The 21,878-nt window shown below is 46.7% G+C and overlaps 1 protein-coding gene across 1 annotated transcript in view; it reads left to right on the forward strand.

Moving 5' to 3' along the window:
• Window positions 1-21,878, forward strand: part of LOC135383406 (atrial natriuretic peptide receptor 1-like) — a 283,616-nt gene that overhangs the window by 116,458 nt on the left and 145,280 nt on the right. The window contains exon 2 of the mRNA XM_064612872.1: window positions 1,627-1,783. Coding sequence (XP_064468942.1) covers window positions 1,627-1,783 — 157 coding nt within the window. The remainder of the gene's footprint in view (window positions 1-1,626; window positions 1,784-21,878) is intronic.

Consider the following 21,878-nt stretch of genomic DNA (forward strand, 5'->3'; position numbering starts at 1 on the left):
GGTCCACTTGTCTGGGTGCGAGCCAAATCTCCTTGATAACTGGCTGTACACCCTTAACTCGGTACCCTTTATTGTAACTTTTAGCAATGTGTAACCTTTATATAGACGTAGATTTCCAAATATCGTAGAGGTTACACGTCCGATACCTGTATTTAGAGGTTAAACACGACTTGTAACGTGACACTGGAGGAGCAATAGACGTTCCTTCAGAGTTCAACGGAAATCGAATCCTCGTAACTTATAAATGTACCCTTTTTAAGAACGTTGTAACTCCTAAACGAATTCCGCGTTTGAATTTCCTTCGTTTGTTTTTCTTGTTTCTTTGCAAGGTAACCTGTATAAAAGGTACTGTTCAAAAGCCACTGTGTTCTCGTTCAAGCCGCACATTCAATCATTCAGTACGAGAGTTTCGGATCAGTGTGCGTTCCGTTATTGTGTCTCTGCGTCTGTACGAACTGCGGATCGTGTTCAGAATTGTGAAGAAAGCTCAAGGTTGAAGTGATGGAACTTTATCAGGGTATTTCTACGGTATGTACACTACAAAGTTTACGTAGCTACGTTTTTGCTGGACAGTCCAGGAACACCAATCGCAGCACAGTCTGTCTCTTCAACACGTTTCAAGGGTTCAACACAGTGTGTACGTTTGTGTGTTACGTCCGTTACTTGCTTTGTCCTTTGTCATCCTTGTGTTTTACTTCGTCGTGTGCTGCTGATTAACCATAGCCGCGTCGCTGATGTGTCATTCTAACATATCAGAAAGGAATATAAATGTTTTCGGCGTACTGGAGAGGGAGTTGCAACAACTTGAGGACTGTAAACAGTAGGCCTCCTTGAAACAGGATGTCGTTCGCCACAGCTGAAGTGTTGGTATTGTGACGTCCTCGTGCTCTTGCCTCAGCTGTAGTTTCAGGTTTGCCAATTAAATAATACATATGCTCCAATTGCAATTATTTCTTTATTTCATTTGTTGTGCATGTGAATCTGTACATGTAGCGATCACTCGCTTTTCGCCACTGGATGCGTTTAGATGAATTACGTATAGCTATATGTTGCGAATGACAATATGCGTTCTGCACTGATGAGAGCTCATTTTGAGCACCATTTTTTCTGTAGCGTCTGTGAAGAGGCGGGCGTCTTAGAGACAGCCATGGCTGGCGAAACTGTAACTTTTACGTCTGTGTGGCGGTTAGGAGACAGTAACCTCTATTTACAGGTGATCTGTGTAGCGTTTGTAGAGGGTATTGACCATAGGTTACAGGGTAACTTCTGAAATAGAGGGTTAAAATTTTGAAATTTTTACCCTTTACTAGAAGGTACCAGATTTAGAGTGTATACCTGCGCTTATTTGTATCGATAACGTGATGTCCTTGATCGGCGACGTTCTGCGCCTGAGCAGAAAAGAAGCTCCTTATTTGGAGCCGGCCAACCAGACGCATGTCTCGTCTGCTTGCTATCCGTACGAGCATGTCTTCAATTCGCGCTAGCCTTTCGTTTTTTCCTATTTCTTATTTCAAACACATATAGTGACCATGAGTGAAGAAATTTGCCACTTAATTTGTAGCTTCCTATCCAGGACACACAAGACCTACTATACGATAGCCCTTTCTTGCTTATTGTACTTTTCAGGAGAACCCCGGGTAAGGGAGCATCGGGTGCAATGTCGTCTCAGCAGCAGCAGTTCCGAGGAGGACCTCATTCGCATGGTGGAAGAGTACTGCTCTAAGGACGTTTCGCGAAGACCCGATTTTCATGCACTTCGGCTACTCATCAGGAAGCTTAACAGGTAGACACGGAGACGTATTTCCGTTCACGAATTTATTTTGTTTTGTGTTTTATACCATACCTGTGCAATATGCGTTGCTAAATCTAAATAAAGAGTGTCCTCGATAACTGTAGATAGCATTTTATACAACAGGGTAATATCTTTTCTTCTGCTTTTTTTTTTGCAATAAATGGTGGTCCGTTCTAGGTCGAGTGGTCCACGTTATGAACGCACGTGCAACTTCTCGGGTTGTTGTCCTCATTAATTTTGACTAATGAGCATTTTAATAATGAAAGATTGAATTTTTGCGCAATGTCAACATCTGTTCCATTTGGTGCGCTGAATCAGCATTCATTTTGAGAAAAAGATTCAAGCTAATATAGCGCGAAGAAATGGCCTTCGGGAAAAACGGCAGGTTTTGATGTCATTTTTGCCGCACCGCCGGGCGAACATGCTTTCTCCAACAGCTCTCTCTGGTATTGAACGTAAAGGAAGAAAGCGAGTTTAACAAAGAAACGGAGAGAGACATTCAAATTTGCCATTGGTTTGCGGGCCATTTCCTTGAGCTATATAGACTGGGCTTTTCTTCTGAAAAAAAAAAAAAAAAAACGGCATTAGCGCACCAGAAGGAGCAGATGTCATTGCGCCAAAGTTGTATTTTCATGGTTAACAAGTTCTGTAGTGTATATATTAGTAATGTGGACAACTTTCCTGAAGGTTGCTATAGTGCGGCCATGAGATGGCCAGCTTGATCTAGAATTGGAATTGCCACGTATAGTAAAAAGCATTTCTCTCTAACATAAAATCATGTCGATAGTAATACCCTAGCCGCACGGCATACTTATTGCAGTAACTTCGCTCCTAAGCAACCAGCATCTCGAATGGCATCCTTCTCTCCCCCTGGACGCTTAATCGTTTCCACTGTTCGCGAGCTAACGAGGGGCGGGGCTCACGTTAACAGGGACACGTTTCAAGTGTCGCGTGACGCGCTTTTTTCGTTAATGGGACAAAGGCGTAATGACCAACGGTGTCGTCTGCCTAACGAGTGTGTTCACGTGCTCATTGTCTTCATCGCCTACATGGCTCATGATCTAAAGCACATGTCACACTAGGCCGACTTTTATCGGCCGACTGCCGATCTCAACACGACACCGACGACGGCTGCAACCGTCGGCCGACACGAAGTTGGCCGATTTCAGAGTCACGCTAGGACGACAACGATATCTGACACCAACAACTCAAAATGTCGGCCTAGTGTGACTGTCAACAGCGATAAATCTGCCAACAAAATCGTGGAAAAGACAAGTCGGCCGACTGTTGTGGCAGGTTTGGGGGCTCTTCGCCGACATGAATACCCGCTGCGAGATTTCTACAGTTTTTCCAAGTTTCATGAAATGAAAACAATAAAACGAGCTCTGAAAACGCTCAATATGCGGATCCAATCGCAACTCTTTCAAGCTGCAGCGTGAGAAAAATGTCGTACAAAACAACCGGGGGGAGAGTGTCTCCTTGAAAATGCCACGCTCATGTGAAGACTCGCACCGATGCGTGGGTTCACGCTGTGAAGAAGTGCACGGGACACAAAAATAGATAAAACACATATTTAATACGTAAGGACTGAAGTGGTCTCGCTCAGTATTGTGCCAATCTCGCTGCAGATCTTCTCTGTGGTGAGTCTGTGTTGGTCTACGGGTTCCTGCTTCCGGGGCAGCCGTCGCGCCAAAAAAAGCCCGCGTACAAACAATAAACTGAGCAGGCGCGATTGCTGTGCTCACGACTGTGGTTGGCTGAGGCTCACAATCACGTGCTCACGAGTTGGCTATCTGTGCGGTGTGACAGGAATCGGCGTCGGTGTACTTAGGCTGCGTTCCAATACCTCGCGCCCGCGAAGCCGCCTGACTAGGCAGCTGAGTAGACCCCTTTGCTTGTCACTATTGGAACAGGCTTGCCTAGCCGAGGCGCCTATGGCGCCATCTCGTTGCTCACGCAAGAAATGCGTCCGGCGCAAGCGCAGCAGGACTCTAATACGCTAAGTTTGTAAGACATCGTGCATAAACTGTCACCTTCACAACTAAACATGTGTTGTTAACTCTCTACGCAGTTTTAAAAAACGTACGACAATGTGCAACTTTACATTTAAAGCCAGCAGAAACAGCGGGCACGCTGGTACCGTCAACGCGCGTCTCCATCCCGGCTGTCAGATGGTCAGGAGTATAACTAGACTGCATCGATGCGCACTAGGCGGTAGCCGACTGAATAGCGGACTTGGCGAGATTTGGAACGAGACTTAACATGGCGGCACTTCCGGTTAGACCGGTAGGCAGTCGACTAACCGGGGTATTGGAACGCAGCCTTAGCGTCACTAAATAAGCTACGCTTCAGAGTATCGACACTGAGTTCCAAGAGCGAGCATGCGCCATCTTGTTTCCGTGCCACGCTACCCACGCACACGCAGACTTCAGAGCACTTTAGCGCGTGATGCCATCTATCGTGCGCGGGTGAAATGTTCCTTTCGTTTGCAAGCAGCTCATCAAGGCTGACTGCCTTGAGCTCACCCTGACTACCTCGGGACGCTCCGGTTGACAATACATGGATTATCTCACAACAATCATACACGCTTCTCTCTCCAACAAAGAGCATCATGTTAGCCGTCTTTGATCCTCAAATGGGGATGGTACCAGTGTAGTGCGGAAACAAGATGACGCTCCTGCTCTCCCTTGGACCTCAGTGTCGATACTCTGAAGCGAAGCCTATTTAGTGACTCTAGGTGTACTGTCTGCGTCGTGGCGAACAGAATCAATCGATCATTCCTGGTGTCGGTCATTCTCTTGTCGCTTGTTGGTGTAGCTGTAGTGTGAGTAAACGGCCGACGCCAACAAAAACAACTTCGCCGACAATGTTGGACAAAAATCGGTGTCGCGTCGTCGTAGTGTGACACGTCCTTAACGACGCGCGAGGCACTCGTGAACTCGAGCACGTGGTGTATGACGCGATCTTTTCGTTAACGTGACAGGGACGTAATCTCTCGGTCCAGTAGCGATCGAACCAGATAGTTTGCCTTACGAGTGGGTCTACCCACTCGTTAGAACGTTAAACGTCTTCGTTTGGGGATTTACAGAAACGGAATTCCTGCAGAAACGAACATGTATTGCTCCATGACTGTGTACAAAATGACATCCTTTCCCTTTCACGGTATTTACACTAGTGGTTACATGAGGGCTGTGAGATATTCTCGAGAAGATGCAGATCGAGACGAGAAAGAAGATGAAGAAGTGACAACGACAAGCCATAGACAAGCCATGCGAGCCGTCCAAGCAAAATTAAACAACCCCATTGGTCGAAAACATTGCAGCCTCGTTAGCAGCTGTAGTTCGTTCAGGGTGGTGACATCACAACACGTAAGGGCTCGTAACGAGCACGATAGTCTCGACGAGGAAGCTAAACGAGGAGCAGAGAATGTGACCTCGTTTCGTTATTTACAGCGACTCACTGACGTTGAAGCTGCCAAAGAAATATGGCTGAATGATTCTTCGCTTGGACGATCACACAAGCCGTGCCCCATGAACTCGATGACGTCAGATGCCTTTCGGCTACTCGGCATGGCCAGATGCCTTTCAACTGGACGAGACAGATTTTGTAAACTTGTTCCGTCCGCCAAAAAAACGCTGTCCGCACCGTTTGTGAGGACTTGCGACCGTACTCCACACCGTCTTGATAGCTACGGGTGTTGTGATGAAAAACGAAGGCGAATGGATGCCTACTGTAGTTTTCGAATTCTTCTCTTTTACAGTACCTTGCGGACATAGTGTTGATGTTGTAATGAATGTGAACAGCAAAGCATTCTGTACATTTCCTGAGGTAGATTCTCATGAATAGTTCCATAACATTCTTGGTGCATTGCTCTAATACGGAACTTAAAAAAAAGTTCACTAACGTTCTGTTCACGCTCACTAGAAAAACGAATTTATTGCACTGAAAATTTATTTTAAGTTTGCCGTTTATGAAGCCTGACAGTAAGGCTGCCCGTTGTACTTCTATGCCTGGAGGAAAAAGTTACGTAGAGGAAATGTGTTTACGCTGAGGAGAAAGGGGAGTCTCCTCCTCTTTCTTCTTCTGATACTACGATGCCACTACGTCTTCCCCCTCTGGCCTCAGACTCCCATGTACTCTAGAACTCAGCACACACTACTTCTCGTTTCATACTTAAGACGATTCTCACCCGACACCATCGTCGGGGCAGGTATATGATATACAATTTTTGCGTATTGCTCGGCTATTATACGTACAGTGACATACTTTTTGTTAATTATTTTTACACGACTAAGAGGCATATAATGGGACGGGAAGAAGATGATGATGATAACGAGCATCGGTTGTGGTGGTGGTGGTGATGGTGAAAGGGCTTGCCGTTGTCGGCCTCACGTATGTGGGCAACGAACGAACGAACATCGGAACACAACGAGCATGTATGAGAGCACGAGAATACGAGCTATCGGAACAAATAAAACAGTCCTATTGGTCGGAGAAAATGCAGCCTCACTGACAGCATGCCGAGGACGGCAGCAATGTGGGAGAGGTAAACATTGCTTCCAGCACCGTGTGCACGTCAATAGAACCCCAGGTGGTCTAAATTATCCCCACTCCTACCCTGCGGCACGTGCAGCATCTCGCCACGCTAGGCAGACAAACCTTACGTTTAGCATCATGGCACCATTATTATTATTATTATGCTCTTCGCTCGGACGAGAACCAGCGTATTCAGCATGGTATGGCCGATGGTATGGCTCGCGTGACTGAGTGGTTAGCGTGCTGGCCATGTCACGTCGAGACTGGGAGGTACCCGGGTAAGAATCCCGGTGCCGGCTGTGCTGTCTGGGGGTTTTCCTGTGTTTTCCTCAGACGCTTTCAGACATATGTCGGCACAGCTCCCTTAGAAATCTGCCCAGGACGCACATTCTCCCGGGCGTCAGTCGTGACGTTGCCCACATCTGTGAGGCCGACAACGGCAAGCCTCTTCACCACCACCACCACCACCACCATGCTCTTCGCTCAGGGCGGTGACATCACAACACTTGAGCGCCCGTAACATGCACAATGGCCACAAAGAAGAAGCTTCACGAGGAATACAGATTGTGACCACGGCGTTTCGTTAGCCCGAACGCCTATCGTTCTGCTATCTCGTGTGAAGCGGAGTGAACGTGCGAAGCGATTCAGCCGTTAAAGTGGGACACCGCAACAAAATCACCACAAAGGTTGTGGTATATCCGTAATCTTTGGGATGTCTGTAACATGTGTACGAAATATCTCGATCCAAAACTGCGCAGATTTTACTCAAACGAATTATTACGAAGCGAGCGCTTCGGGGCCTCTGTGAAGCGAGAGGGCGCTGAAAGCAATACACTGCTGACATCATTCGGCAAGGGAGAAAGAATGCAGGCTTGGAAGCCGACGACAATGCTGGATGACGTGACGGAATCCTCCTCCGGACGAACCGCCGTAGTATAGAGCTCTGTTTGCTGCTCTTCGCATTTCGCTTTCGGTTTGCTATTGTCATCATTTACGAATTAATTACTCGCGCAAAATGAATGCGAATGTTGTTTTCGGTATCGAGGAGGTGGTTCGTGTTCGGTATGATGCTCACCTAATTTTTTTCGAATCCTTGCGAAGTCTCCCTTTAAGCTTTTTTTTTCCTTACAAACAAACAAACAGGAGGCGTACGCCTTTCTGTTACAATTATGTACAAAATTATGTACAAAAAAAGCATACGCCGCCTCTTTTCAACAAATAAGGGGAGAGAACGGTGTCATTCGAGATTATGGTTGGTTAGGAGGTGAAGTTACTGCCATTCCGTTTAAACGCACGGTCGCATCCGTTCCAGTCGATTTCGAAACTATTGTGTCATTTTATTCCTCGCGGACCGCTGACAACGGTATCGAAAATCTCACACGAAATACTGGTGTAGTTTCACTGTTATTCGACAGAATACATGACAAGAGCAGACGTTGGATGTTGAGAGTATGCCGGAATTCCTTCTCTGGAAAATCGAGAAAACGTCATTCTGTAGCCCGCCAATGAGGGCACGCCTTTCAGAAAAGGAATGCCGCGGCCATGCGGGCGTCTCATATACAGGGTGTCCCAGAAAACGTGTCATTGAATTATAATAAAAAAACTACGCCACCTAGAATCATGCGGTCAACAGCATTTGTTCTTATTAGGTTTTTGCCACTTCCTAATGTGAATGTCATGTACTCCAAGTTTAATTATGTAAATATTTGCGAACTGAACTCGAAAATTTGCCAAGGAAAGGTCACTTTTTTACCCCATCAATATGAAGAGCGTGCCGAATTCACTCAAACGCATGATAATTCACAGTGATACTCACGAGCTATCCCATCGGAAAAAATAGCCGAATATCATGCTTTTCGGAGCACCGGACCATAGCGCGCGATGACTTTTTGAGCGCAATCGCTCGCAGTGCGACGAAAGGAGGTTCCGAAGCCAGCCCACAGGGTGGTAGTAGAAAAAGTAACAGTTTCTAGAATTGGGAGAGGGAAAGCATTATCCCAGCGAAAGTCGGACGTGATAAGCCGTGCCTGTTTTATCTCTTTCTGCGATGTCGGGGAGGGCTGGGTTTCCAACCTCCTTTCGTCGGACTGACAAAGATTGCGCTGAAAAATTCATCGTGCGCTATTCTGTGCGACCTCCGTAGAGCATGATGTTCGGCTATTTTTTCCGATGGCATAGCTTCTGAATATCCCTGTCATTTATCATTATTTTGACTAAATCAGACACGCCCTTCACATTGGTGGGGTTAAACAGTGACCTTTACTAGGCAAATTTCCGACTTAAGCTCGCAAAAATTTGCATAATTAAATTTACGTTACACGACATTCACACGAGGAGGTGGCAAAAACCCAGTAAGAACAAATGCCATTGACCGCATGACTCTAGGTGGTGTAGATTTTTTATTATAATTCGATGACACGTTTTCTGGGACACCCTGTAGAGTAACAGGGCGTCTGGACAGCGCCTTTACTCCTCCGCTTATGTAGTGAAGTCATGGCGCCGGAGCGTCTGCAACTGCGGAGGCAATGCTGATCTTTAAAATTCGTTTAGTTAATATCTAAGCACTCAAACTAACTTTTCGGGCGAAAAAAATTGCCAGGTAGACCGTTGGCCGATGCCGAACACAGTGGTATAGGTTTGACAGATGCGTTTCCGGATGCGACGGTCCCATTAATGCATTAAGTTTTCCGCGTTGCTTGGGTATTGAGCGGCCTGGCCCTCTACATATGGATGTTGTGACATATTTATTTATTGTCATAAACCCAATGGGCGTATGGCGCTACATCTGTGGACAAACGAAACAAAATGAGTATAAAAATAACGCATACATCAAATAGTAATCACATATAATAATAATACATAATATTACATATAATAATATTAATATGAGTGGTAATGACTAGGGAGAGTATACACAGTAATACAACCATGACAAGTTAATGCGGGGCAGAAAGTAATAACAATCCTTTTTGCACTGTGTTGAGGTGAGAAATGGTAGTATGGACTTAAAAGACGAAGGATGGAAAATTGACATAACTAATGCTGGCAATAAATTCCAGAATTTGAGGAAAAAAAAGGGAAAAGAAATGTGTTAGTCTGAATGTGTCGCATCTGCGAGAGTGATCCAAATTGTGACTGATATATGCGATGAGTAGATGTATGATGCGTACGCCAGGGCGCAGGAGGATGGTAAAGGTTCTGGAACAAAACAGATTTGCAGCGCTCGGCGGTATTCGAGGAATTCATGGTGAAAGGCAGATTTAAGAGCTTTAGTAGTAGTGGGTGGCGAGTAATCAAAGGCAATCGCAACTTGTACCCGCTACAGAAAAAACTAGCGCAGTACTAGCGAAGCTACAAATTTGAAAAGGTAACGCAATACCGCTCCAAATAAAAGTAACGTAAATACTATGCCGCTACTTTCCCGCTACCACACCCTTCTTTAGTCAACACATTACCGTATGTACGCACCTCATCACTGAATGTGTCTCAAGACGGTGCAATATTGCACGGTGCATAAAATATGTCATTACTTACAACCAAGGTATATTCTTTCATATTGAGCTTGGCCTTGAGATGATGCGCATTTAAAGCATAATTTAATGCACGTAGCACATATGTGAATTTCTGTGTTGAATAATTTTCCCGTCAGAATGTTTCGAACACGAGACTACGTTTCTCCAACACCGTTCGAGATATCCGCGATCTGGTGGTGACGATCCATGACTTGAAAACCCGATACGAGGTAGAGACGATAACAGACAAACATGCATGGTCTCAAACTCAGCTGTGTGTGTGACCTTGTTTGTGTTTGTCTGTTATCGTCCCTACCTCGTCTCGGGTTTTCAAGTCATGGATCGCAACCTCAAACTTTTCTGCCTGCTGACTCTCGGACAGATTGAGCATTTTTCCCTGTGGTCAAGTGGTGAAACTGCCATCATTTGCGACCACTCATCTAACTACCATGTAGTAAAAAAATTACAGGACGGTTATGACTAGTGTAACGCGAAATTCAGCGTCAGCTGTGCGTGTGGTGAAATGAAGCCGGATGAAAGTGTGTAGACAAATTTATTTAAGCGTGATGAGTATTGATTTGTGGTCGCTGAAATGGTTAGCGAGGTGAATGGTGTCCTGGACGAGGGGGGGGGGGAATTTATTGGCAGAAAAAAAAAAGAAAAAGAAACGGGAATGGACAGCTATGCAGCACGCCGGCTTGGTATTCCCTAAAAAAAAAAAGAAAAAAATGAAAAAATATAAACAAGAAAGAAAAAGAAGCAACAAAAAGACAAATAAATAAATAAATAAATAAAAACAAGAAAAAAATGAAAAACACTAGGCTCACAGGGAGCCCAGGAGGCTGTTCTGGAACACCAAGTCTATGCATGAGTCATGTCTATTTGTGGGTTGGCGGATGTCGGTGTTCTTGGCCAGTGAAACGTCCACGTTGAAGTCTCCGACGACGAGAAGCTTGTGCGTGCGGTAAGGCGCGTGTACATACACGGTAAAGTCGCGGATGCGTTCCGGCGCGGTGCGAGGCGATAAGTACCACACAGTAGTAGCTTTCATTGGTCCCTCTGCCTTGAGTAGCCGTTCGCGCCGTTTGGCTTCGGCTTCAGCGGCACGTGCTGCGGGATCTTGCCGTTGACGACGCTTCGCTGCTGCCTCGGCAGCTCGTACTGCAGGATCTTGCCGCTCACGACGCTTCGCTTCAGTCTCGGCAGCTCGTACAGCAGCTCGGCAGGCGTCGCACCGCTCCACTACGCCGCATTTTTCATGGCAAATTAAAAATATTCATAGCGCGTTGTCGGTCGTATGGTTCCGCATATGGTATTTAGAAGCAACAAAGTCTCTAGTCACATCACCGGCATATCGTGCTTGTCTACTGCTTTACAGTACCTTTAAGCACACTGAGTTTGGAGCCACCTTTGTGTAAACGACAATTCTCTAGTCTCCCTTTTTTTTTATTATCTCACTATTATCTACTCCCTCTATCCCGAATTACCTAGTCCCTTCACCGTTTTGAACGCGATTGAGAAAAGATGTCGGACAGGAAATAACTACATGTGCATGTAATGCCCTTCAGTACTGCGTATCAGTATGCGTGTAAATATACTTTTGTATAGGACGACGACAGCGCGAATAATTTCACCCAAAAATAAGCAGGATGGCCGAATTCAGTTTCGTGATTCATTCATTTGCAAATTGTAGATAATAGGCCGACGAAATATTCCTTGTGCATCACTCTGAGAGAGCTTCATGCAGACCCGCGCAACCCAGCTTATTACTGACTCCAAAATTACGCTCCGACGTATTTATACATATAGGCACGTTTGATAACTTTTTCCTAACGGATCCTATTTAAGGAAATGAAGACATTGTGGTCGATATCCACCTTCGCAGTGTAATCGATATAGCGAGTAGTTGGCACAACCTGACTACGTCCGCAATACCTCCATATTGAGAGACCGCAGGCGCTCTAATTGGCCGCGGTTTTGCTACATAGGCTGGATTATAGCCATCGCTGAACCTCGATATTTTCAGTCGCGATTTTTCCAGGCGTAGATCCCTCACTCGAGATGTTACGATTTCGATATTCCATATTGCTGAAAAGTGAAGTCTTCCAGCACAGCTGTTTGGCATAGCATATTTTCGTATAGGAGAATATGTATGGCGATAATAGCTATATATAGTGTTAGTAGACCGTTGATAAAGTCGCTTCCGAAGTACCACGCACCCAATCGGCTGATAACATTGAGTCACGCACGCTGTCGTTGGTTTCGGTAGGTACGGTAGCTTCACGGTGACGTTAGTGAGTTTTACTGCATCGTACGCTTACGTACGCAAAGGCGATAGCGTCCGATGCACTAAAGCTCTCTGTTATCAACGGTCTAGAACGCTCTCTAATATATAGTGGTGCAGGAAGAATAGCTATACCTGTTCTCCACCTTTTGCCGCCTTCTGCAGCTTTAATGGCTCAGCATTAGAAGGCTCATTGTGCGAAAAAAGGCGCCGTCCATTGCAGTGTCAGACGGCGCCCTAGCAGTGTGTCAGCATACAAGGATAGATATGTAGTAGACATAGATAGTATATAAGAGTATATGTATGAGATATGTGTAATATGTGATAGTAGTATATGATTAATTACAAGTTGTGATAGTGATAGTTAATTAGTAATTAATAGTACTTAGCATTAAGTAAGGACAGTTAATGATTGAATTTATTACTTGCAAACTGAAATTTATTCAATGAATTGAAGTGAATTAATGTGGATTAAACTTGAACTAGGTGAATTAAATGTGAATGAAGTGAATTACATTTGAATTAAATGTAAATTAGGCGCGAGACATCCTAAAGAGGGTGCCTAATGCTGATGTATTTAACTCTCATGAACTTCACTGAATGCTCCCGCAAGGATTTTTTTTTCAGTCGGAGGCAGTCAGTTCGAAGTGCAAAACGCAACTAACTTTATTTACGCAGAAAGTGGGAACAACGACAGCAACTTTATTGTGAATGGGGAGTTTATCGCCAGGTGCGATACTCTACCCCATTGCTTTTTTTAGATGACGATGAAGCCGAATCGTGTGGACGTACGAGGCTAACGTTCCTTGAGTCGAAACCTCCCAAGCGTGTCAGCTTTCACCTCCTGACCATGCAAGTTCGTGATTACTTACCGCACACGGTTCAGTGCAACAACTGCCTTCGCTACGGTCATGTAGCTACATGCTGTAGCCGACGGAAAATATGCCCTAACTGCGGGTCCTCCCACGAGAGCCCGATGTGCCCTGAATCCGAGCCCACTTGCATAAACTGCAAAGGGCGCCATGTCGCCACATCAAGGGACTGCCCATCCCTAAAGTTGCAACGACACATCGCCAGGGAACGCTCTCGCTCCAATAGCAGCTACCGAGAGGCGAAGGCTAAAGTCCGGCTCACAAAGCGTCGCAACCAACCTAAGGCAATGGGTACACGAAAGTCTCAGGAGAAGCCTTCACACAGGGGTGTACAACCCGCTCCTAAGAGCCTCCAGGCGTCGCAGCAACAGATCGTTTGGGCGGAAACTGAGTTTCCCCCCCCTAGGCCCTGTCGACCGTCCAGAGGAAAAGGATGCCTCCCCGACACAACCCCATGGAAAGAAGAGCGACCCCCCGCTCCCATTCCATTCCCAGCCAGCCTACCGTAAGGTGGTAGACCGTCCAGAAGGCGCAGACCTGCCCATGGTCATCATCCAGCTTCTCTTTGCTGCACTGAAGGCTATCGTTTCGGCAGTTCCTGAATGTACTGCTCTAGCAGAAATCCAATCGGTTCTCCAACTCGAAGCCGTGATAGCACCCCTGCTTCTCCCCGGCAGCAGGCGTTAACAACACCAGCTTTCGTACATCGATCGGCGGACAATTATGACCGAACATAGAAATAAGAGAGCGTTCCTTCCCCGCATCCTTCAATGGAATGCCAGAAGCTTGATTCATAAACAGGCCGATCTCAAACTCCTTTTACGGAAGATGGACTTTGATGTGTTAGCGATACAAGAGAGCCTTACCCAACCATCATTCAAGATACCGCCGTTTGTCTCCTACAGCACCAAGGGCAACCATGCGGACGGCCTCCCGCGGGCATCGCTATTTTTCAAACGGTCCATTGCCCAGGCTGAAATTGACCTATCCAACGTTTGCTCTTCAACTGAGGAATATGTAGGGTGTCTGCTGAAGGCCGGCTCCAAGTCAGTCACTGTCATATCTGCATACCAGTGGGGTCATGCTCCGCCCAACGTCGAGTCTCTCAAGGCTCTGCGGCTTGTTTGTCCAGGTCCCTTAACTGTGTGAGGAGATTTTAATGGGAGCCACAGTCTCTGGGGTGGTCGACGAAACTGCAGATGGGGTAATTCCATTGTTAATGGAATTACTCTCCTCCAGCGACCTCGTGGTGCTCAACACCGGCTCTCCTACATATATGCGTTCGCCGCGCTATCGATTTGACTCTGGTCTATCCTGACGTTACCCTAAAGTGGGAAGCCGAGCCTGACACATAGGGTTCAGATCATTTCCCCATTCTGCTTTCGCCTCCGAGTCGCAGTAACGGCCCCAGGAAAACGAAGACTATTACCAACTGGGTGAAGTTCAGGGAAGGACTGGTCGGCTCTACGGCAGACACCTTGCTCGACTCTGTAAAGGCGTCCTTGGCTAATAGCTCAAAAGCAGTATCCTAACTGGCCAGTATGCCTGCCCCTGACCTCCGATACCTCAACCTCCGTGCTGCGTGGCGTGGAGCGCAGCGACGAGCTCTGAGAACCGGCCTTCAGGGCGACTGGGTCGCTTACAGGCGTGTCTGTGCTGCCCGAACATGAGTGCCAGGAATCTAGCGGTTTTAGATCGGCGGAATCTAGCGGCTTGGATCACGCTATAGGGGCGTCGCGGTCGCTCGTCTTCGGGTTTCGTCGCCTGCTAACCCACGTGAGCTTCCACATGCGGGCCAATGCGGCCCTCGTCACCCGCGCAGTGCGGATGTGACGACACCGGATATAGTTGGGCAACCGGCTGCCCGGTTGTACCGAGACCGGGCGAAAAAAGTCTGTGCTAAGGACCATTTCTAGATGATGTACAACAGCTCATCTGGCATGAAAAAATATTTGTCATACACCGAAAATCGTCTGATTAAATGAAATTAGCGTTCAGAACTTGGCGGCGACACAGCAGGGGTGATACGTATGAGACACAAATATCAAGCAAACATTCGCACGCGGACGCGATAACTGTATACGTTCACACGTCGCCCCGAAATCGGTGCCTCATCACTCAGTTCGTTCTCCCCCGCTCCTCCTCGTTGGCCTCGCACCTTTACGCAAAACTGGCAATGGGACCGAGACTGCAGGATGTGATTTGTTCCCGACGATCTGTTTGTACTCTCGTGCGGCGCTCTCAGTGTTCGTTGTATACCATGTGCGCCGTGTTGTGTTTTGCGTAACGCCCAGTTCACATGCGTTCCAATGCGTACGTGCGGCTGTGTGAGTACGCGTTGATATTCTTCTTCCTCTTCTATGTGGAATAATAATAATGGTACCGTGATGTTATACGTAAGGTTTGTCTGCGCAGTGTAGCGACATGTTGCACGTGCCGCAGGGTTGGACTGCGGATAATTTGGACCACCTGGAGTTCTTTCGACGTGCACCGGAAATCTCCGTCACACGGTGCTGGAAGCAATGTTTATCTCCCCCACATTGCTATCGCCCTCGTGAATTCGGTGTCGGCCGAATTATGTTCATCTGTTTCTGTTTTTAATGCCCACAAATTGACATGTTTCATGAAAGCGGAATTAACTTTGTCTGCTGGTCATCTCATACTGTGCAGTTCAACTCAGAGAAGTAGGCAAAAAGTTTCCGTCGTCGGAGTTTGTTGACATACGTCGGGAGTCGGGCGAACAAAGGAGGCATTTTAGAATCTAAGGAGGCAAAACAGGGATTAGTTACTAAGGAGAGTGACAGCATAGCATATGTGTTTTGGAATGTGGATTAGTAGTCCGCAAGGCAATACCATGTTTGAGTTTCTCCTCCGATAGTCCCGTAGTTTGTGAGTGTTGCAAGGGAACAACAGCTCCGTTGGAAGTGTATATCTAGGAATTAGATACTTTTTGTCGGAACTTTGAGAAGCAATGATAAAAAATTGTAATGCACAAGTTAACGTTCACATGGGCATTTGCAAGCGCTCAAGAGAACACTTCTTTGTTTGGTGTGGTGATGACAAAACGTGCTCGTATGACATTACCTCTGACCCTGATGTTTGCAGAGCTCTGACTGTCTGTCAAAGGTATATGTGAACAATTCATATTTTGAAAACTCTGGGCATACACGCGTATATCTGACACCTTGTCTTGACTTGACTTGACATGTGCAACTATTTAACATGCCATATGCTGTGCGGCGAACATCTGAGCGCTGCAAGAGATGCTCTGGCAAAGTGAAGTGTTCGTTTTCTGCACTGCTCTTGGTATTTACATACAACTTGGTGTGATATTTTTACCTTTGCGAGTCATTCGTTGATACGTGTGCGGCACCTGTCAGAAGCTTTCTCTCCCAGAGAACATCCATAGTGGATGCTTGTCTACGCCGCATTAGTACGGTGATATTGTTTACTTTGCCTGAGGTCTGAAAATGCATATATGTCAACAAAGACAAAGAAATGCCGATTCCTAGTTGTGTATTACTAAGATTAATATTAAGATAGAATCGTGGTGGCAGAGTTGATCAGGAATCTCGTTCGATGGGTCGACACATGGGAATTCCGTTCCGTTCTTCTTGATTAGGAAACTATTAAAAGAAAGTGTGGGGCATTTCCAACAGGCTGAGGATAAATTAGTAGTGGAACATTCCTCTTTTCGATTACGATACATTCTTTGTTGCCGGAATTCTGTCCATAAGCAATAGAAACGTGTACCGCTTCCGGGTCCGGACGCGCTCTCGGACCTCCACACGCAGCTTTTCGAAATCGCCGCTAGGTGGCCACGGCTTCGCATGACGTTCAGGAGCTGAGTTTGAGACCTTGTCTGTGTTGTCGTTTTTTTTGTCCCCTAGTCTCGGGTTTTTAAGTTATGAAGCTATGGTTCAGGAGCTGTTCGTGGTGGGATGTTTAAATTTCTGTTGTGCCTATGCTGGTTTCAAGGGATGAATAAAGCTTTCAATTTGGTACAGATATACGCGGAAGGAAGGCGGCGAAGAATAGGACAGCGTTTTACGGTGGAGGATGAAGGAAACATTAATAGGCCTTATTACTTTATCATGGAAAACAGCCTTTTGGGGCCTTGTGCAAGTGTGCGGGGGAATATGAATGATTACTCGTTAACGGTGCTTTTCATTGTGCTTCGATTCACCGTAGTGGTTAAGCTAGATGGTTACTCGTGTGTTCGGTTCAACGTTTAGAACGCTGGCTCTTGAAGAAGAGGAGGGCTACGTGCTTGAGAGGAAGGTGTATAGTGTCATCCTTGTCAGCCCTCTGCTATCAATATCTTACGGCTTGTTTTGATACGGGAAGCCGAATAAGTGCCATCACAACCCCGTTCGTGGACCACGCACAAGGCGCAGCGGTGTTTTGCTCTTTGGTTATCAACTATGCAGAGGGAGCTTGTCGTTCTTATCTTTCATATCTACTGTGTTTCCTATTACATATTTCGTAAAATGCATACAACACTATTACAATACTCACTATTGTTTCGTTTAGAGATTGTAGGCATTTTAAATCAAATGCCTACCAAAGGAAAAGAGAAGGCCCCCTGCGTCAGACTTAAAAAAAAGAAAAGAACGGTGAAACAGATTGCGCGCGCTTCGGCCAAAGTTTCGGATTGTAGACGTGGACGCACTCTTCTGCCGTAGTATTAATCTGCAGTTTTTCCCCTACTCCTGTACTCACCCTGCGTGAATGTCACTTAAATTGCAGGATCGTTGCAGTTACTGCATTAAACCGTTAGCAAGTGAATCTCAACAAAGAAGCTTGTGTACAATCACTTCGGATTTCTCCGTAAAAGCAGTGATGGGAAAGTATGCGAGAATGCGTACTAGTATTACATTACCTGCCTTGACGAAGGTCATAGTAACAAAAAGAAAGCGGAGGGTGTACGTTTATTAAGAAAAAAGAAAGGAAAAGTTAGCCAGGCAAAGAGCCGGCTTGCTATCCCCAAAAATGAAAAAGAAAAAATGGAAAAGAAGGAAAAGGAAAAATTGGAAGAAGAAAAGAGATTCCGATTGAAACCGATTACGCTGCTGCTCAGAGACTGACATGCGCGCTACCCTTTGGTCACAACTCACAAGTGGGGTGTCGAGGAACCCACCTTGGACAGACTTTGCGGAACAGTAAGTGCTCGTGAATCTTTGCCTCTTGCCATCTTTGGTCTCCACACTGCCGACGCTAATATTATGCTGGGCTGCAATGTCCCGATCTGTTACTCGCCGGTTCCCGAGGATGCCTTGCTCAGTGCCTGCAATGTTCACTGGCGTGACTGCAGTCGGACGAACGTGTCCACGTGGTTCATTCGTCACCATATCCCGTCCTTCGCCAAACTGTCCGCACCATTGTCTGCAAACTGTCTGACATTGTTTGTTCCCCCATACTGTGCCTGTAATATCTGCAAAACCTCAGCTGGTTTCACGCTCTCCTTCACAAGGGACTTGACTATGCATCGCTGTTCCACAGCTACGGACACACTGCTCGCCGCCATGATAGCTGCTGATCCGAGAAGGACGGCACTTCATCATCCGAAAATTTTATTCAGTTACATTTATTCACTGATTTTTCTCGAGCAAAAACCTCGGTCAACCTTGAACGCCCCTATAGATGGGTGGAGAGCGTGTGAATGTTTGTAGGTTGTGCGTGCGTTGGCGTGTCGCAGTGGCGGGGAGCCCATGGTGCTATATTACAGCAAACAACACCTTCATTTTGTGATTATGATTGGGGAGTTTCATCGCCAGGGGCGATACTCTATCCCAGTGCTGGTGGTAACGCGGTGAAATGGAATAATGAGTCGCCTTATAACCGAAGCCCTACGGTGCCCGAGAAGGTCAGAATTGCTTTGAGGGCAGAGCGTTGGTGGACTGGATTTGGCCATGGACCAAGGAAATTTGACAAGCTGAGGGACAAGAGTCTAGATGTGATTAAGAGAGCCTGAAAGTGTGGTTCGGGAACGTTGGTAGTGCGGCCAATGGCCAAAGGAGAGTCAACTTCTCTCAGGCGATAACGCCACTGAGCAGTAAAAGACACATTGAGTCGCATCTGATGAACTGATGCAACGTCTTGACGAGAGGTGTTTCGTGGTATCCAGAAAGCGAGTATGGGATCAACTGCTTCTGCGGCGCTGTCAGCCTGTTCATCCCCCACGACACCACAATGAGAAGCAACCCGCTGGAGAGCCAGTCTGTCCTGCTTCGTACACATGCTGGTAAGCCATTAACACATCCGGCTCTAGGGGATAGGACGAGCCTCGTACGCTTATGTTCTCAATAGCTTTCAGATTTTCAGTCGATGAACAATGTCCATTCTTGCAGGGTAAAATCAACTATGTACTGCGGAAACAAGAGAATGTCATAGAGTTCTGTAGCTGCGGATGAGGTTGAAGGAGAAAGGCGTCGTCCTTTCACTACGCCTTCTGATCGTATTACAAATGCCGAGGCAGACTTTCCATTTTTGGAAGCGCCATGCTGCTGCAGATGTCGAAAGTTTCTCTTCTACCAGGCCATAAAAATGGGCTCGAAGGACCTTACGCTGTTAGAAAGTTTTATACTTTTTAGTAGTGGTGTGCGAATATTCGATATTTCGAGTACGAATCACATGCGGTATTAGAATCATATTCGGAAATTTGATATTCGAAGTTTTTGAATATTCCAAAAAGTTCGTATATTCCAATTTTGTCGGATACCACAGCAGCTTACTGCCAAGCTGTTGCGGGTTGCTCGCTTGAATTCGTACGTCGCGGTAACAGCGACGGTCATGAATAGTACAAGATCTGTAGAGCGACGCGTGGAGCTTTCGAGGTTGCTGCGCTCATCTTTTGTGTGCAGCCTCCCTTAAAATCCGCCCCAGCGAAACTCGAAACCGCGGTACGCTTCATGCATCGTCACCACAGCCGCGGCTTTTATGGATGGCCAACGAACTCTGAACATTCGTGTGAGGAATTGTAGAGCAGCCTTCGGCTGGCAAGCGACTCTATGTGTGAGAACGGCTAGATTGCAGGCAGAGGTGGGCACCCTCACGAGGGCGTCCGAGGATGAGGGTTTCCTCACCCTCACCTCACAATATTTGAGGTGAGATGAGGGCCAATTTTTCTGGTGATGTTTGAGGTGAGGTGAGGAAAATTTTCAAAAAAATATGAGGTGAGGTGAGGAAAACATTTTTTTTTTAATTTTGAGGTGAGGTGAGGAAATTCTCACTTTTTTAGGTGAGGTGAGGAAAACTATGGGAAATTTTTTTTAAGTGAGGCGAGGAAAAATTTATGAACCCACACTTTATGAAAACTTTTCTCGCGCGTACACGGGATATCTTTCCTTCTTTCCGCAGCTTCTGTCTCACATCTGGGCGGGGACTGCCCTCCTCTCTCGCCGCTGATCTGACGCCCGACTTACCGCCCGACTCACCGCCGCTGAGGCGGTACACTGCCTTCTTGGGCATTGCGAACGGGTGAAGGGATGTTGATAGGTTGAGAACTTTCAGAGAGCCGTCACCAGACCAGTGGAGCACAAGTACACCGCAAGAAGACGAAGGCCTTGCATCTGGTGGGCAGCGTTCGACCACGGTCCGAGGATCTTTGCGAGGTTGAACGGCCGCTTGTCAATACGGTGCACAGAAACTTCCGTGAGTGCACGCTCGTGGTGATATTGCCCACAAACCAGGATGACGTGGCAGAGGTTGCCGTGCACTCCACAGGTGGGGCAGAGGGAAGCCGAGGTGAAGCCGAGATGGTGTTTAAAGGCAGGTGCAAAGCCACTTCCAAACACCAAAACCATTCTACGGAAACACGAACCCCTCCTCCAAAGCCGTGACAGACTTAGGTTAGGAGTATATTCACCCATCCCATACAGGTAACCATACCGACGCGCAAAAAACCTAGCAGTTGGTCAACGTCAAAATCAGCGAAACGAACACCCAGTACAATGGAGCACGCCCCTGCAACCCCCCCCCCCCTTTCCGTGCTGGAGGTATAAACAGCCTCACGAGGAGGCATAGCCTCGGTGATCTATACCGTATACACCAGCAGCATGACCGAGTGGGTTAAGGTGTCCGCTCGTTGGTGGTAACCAAGGTCGTGCTGGAGTCTGGGATGTGGTGGGTTCGAATCGGACCACCGGCTGTGTTGTCTTAGGTCTTCCCTGGGTTTTCCGAAGACATTCCAGACGAATGTCGACACAGTTTCACATGAAATCGGCCCAGGATGCATACTAACCCCCCGGTCTCCCACTCCTAGCTTCTATCCTCTTTCTATCTGTCCACGTCTGTACACCGCTCATAGCCACAGTTGCTTCGCGGCGCTAACATAGACTTAAACGATATACCATACCCACGGTATAGACGCGTGGGGGTGAGGTATAAATATGTTACGTTTCCCTGCGTTATACCACTACCCTTGTGCATGGTTGGAGGTATAAATCGCCATTTTGTGCCTCTTCTATACTCTCCAAAGGTATATATCTGAAGCAGAAGGTATAGCAAAGGTATAAATACCTTATTTATACCTTTTTTCTAATAGTGTAGAGACCAAGGGGCTTCCGGCTGTGTAAGCTACGAAGTCAGGCTCGGGTGTGTCATCTGCGCTACTCGATAAAAGTCGCTGTCAGGGCAGTATATATAAACTGCGATAGCAAATTCAAGTGCATGCGTTAAGAGGGGATACGACCTCCGGCGGCCCCATGTATTCTCTATGGGCGAAAGAATGCGATCTTTTGCAGCTAATACTGAACCGATTTGGACCAAAATGGCCTTGTTCGATAGATTTTCGAATTTCAAACAATTCGCATTGGAGACATTTGCAATTTTTTTTGCAGAAGTTTTGAAAACGTTACGAAAGCTGCAAAAATATTATAAGT

The sequence above is a fragment of the Ornithodoros turicata genome, chromosome 2 (assembly GCF_037126465.1).
Source record: "Ornithodoros turicata isolate Travis chromosome 2, ASM3712646v1, whole genome shotgun sequence".
Lineage (NCBI taxonomy): Eukaryota > Metazoa > Arthropoda > Arachnida > Ixodida > Argasidae > Ornithodoros > Ornithodoros turicata.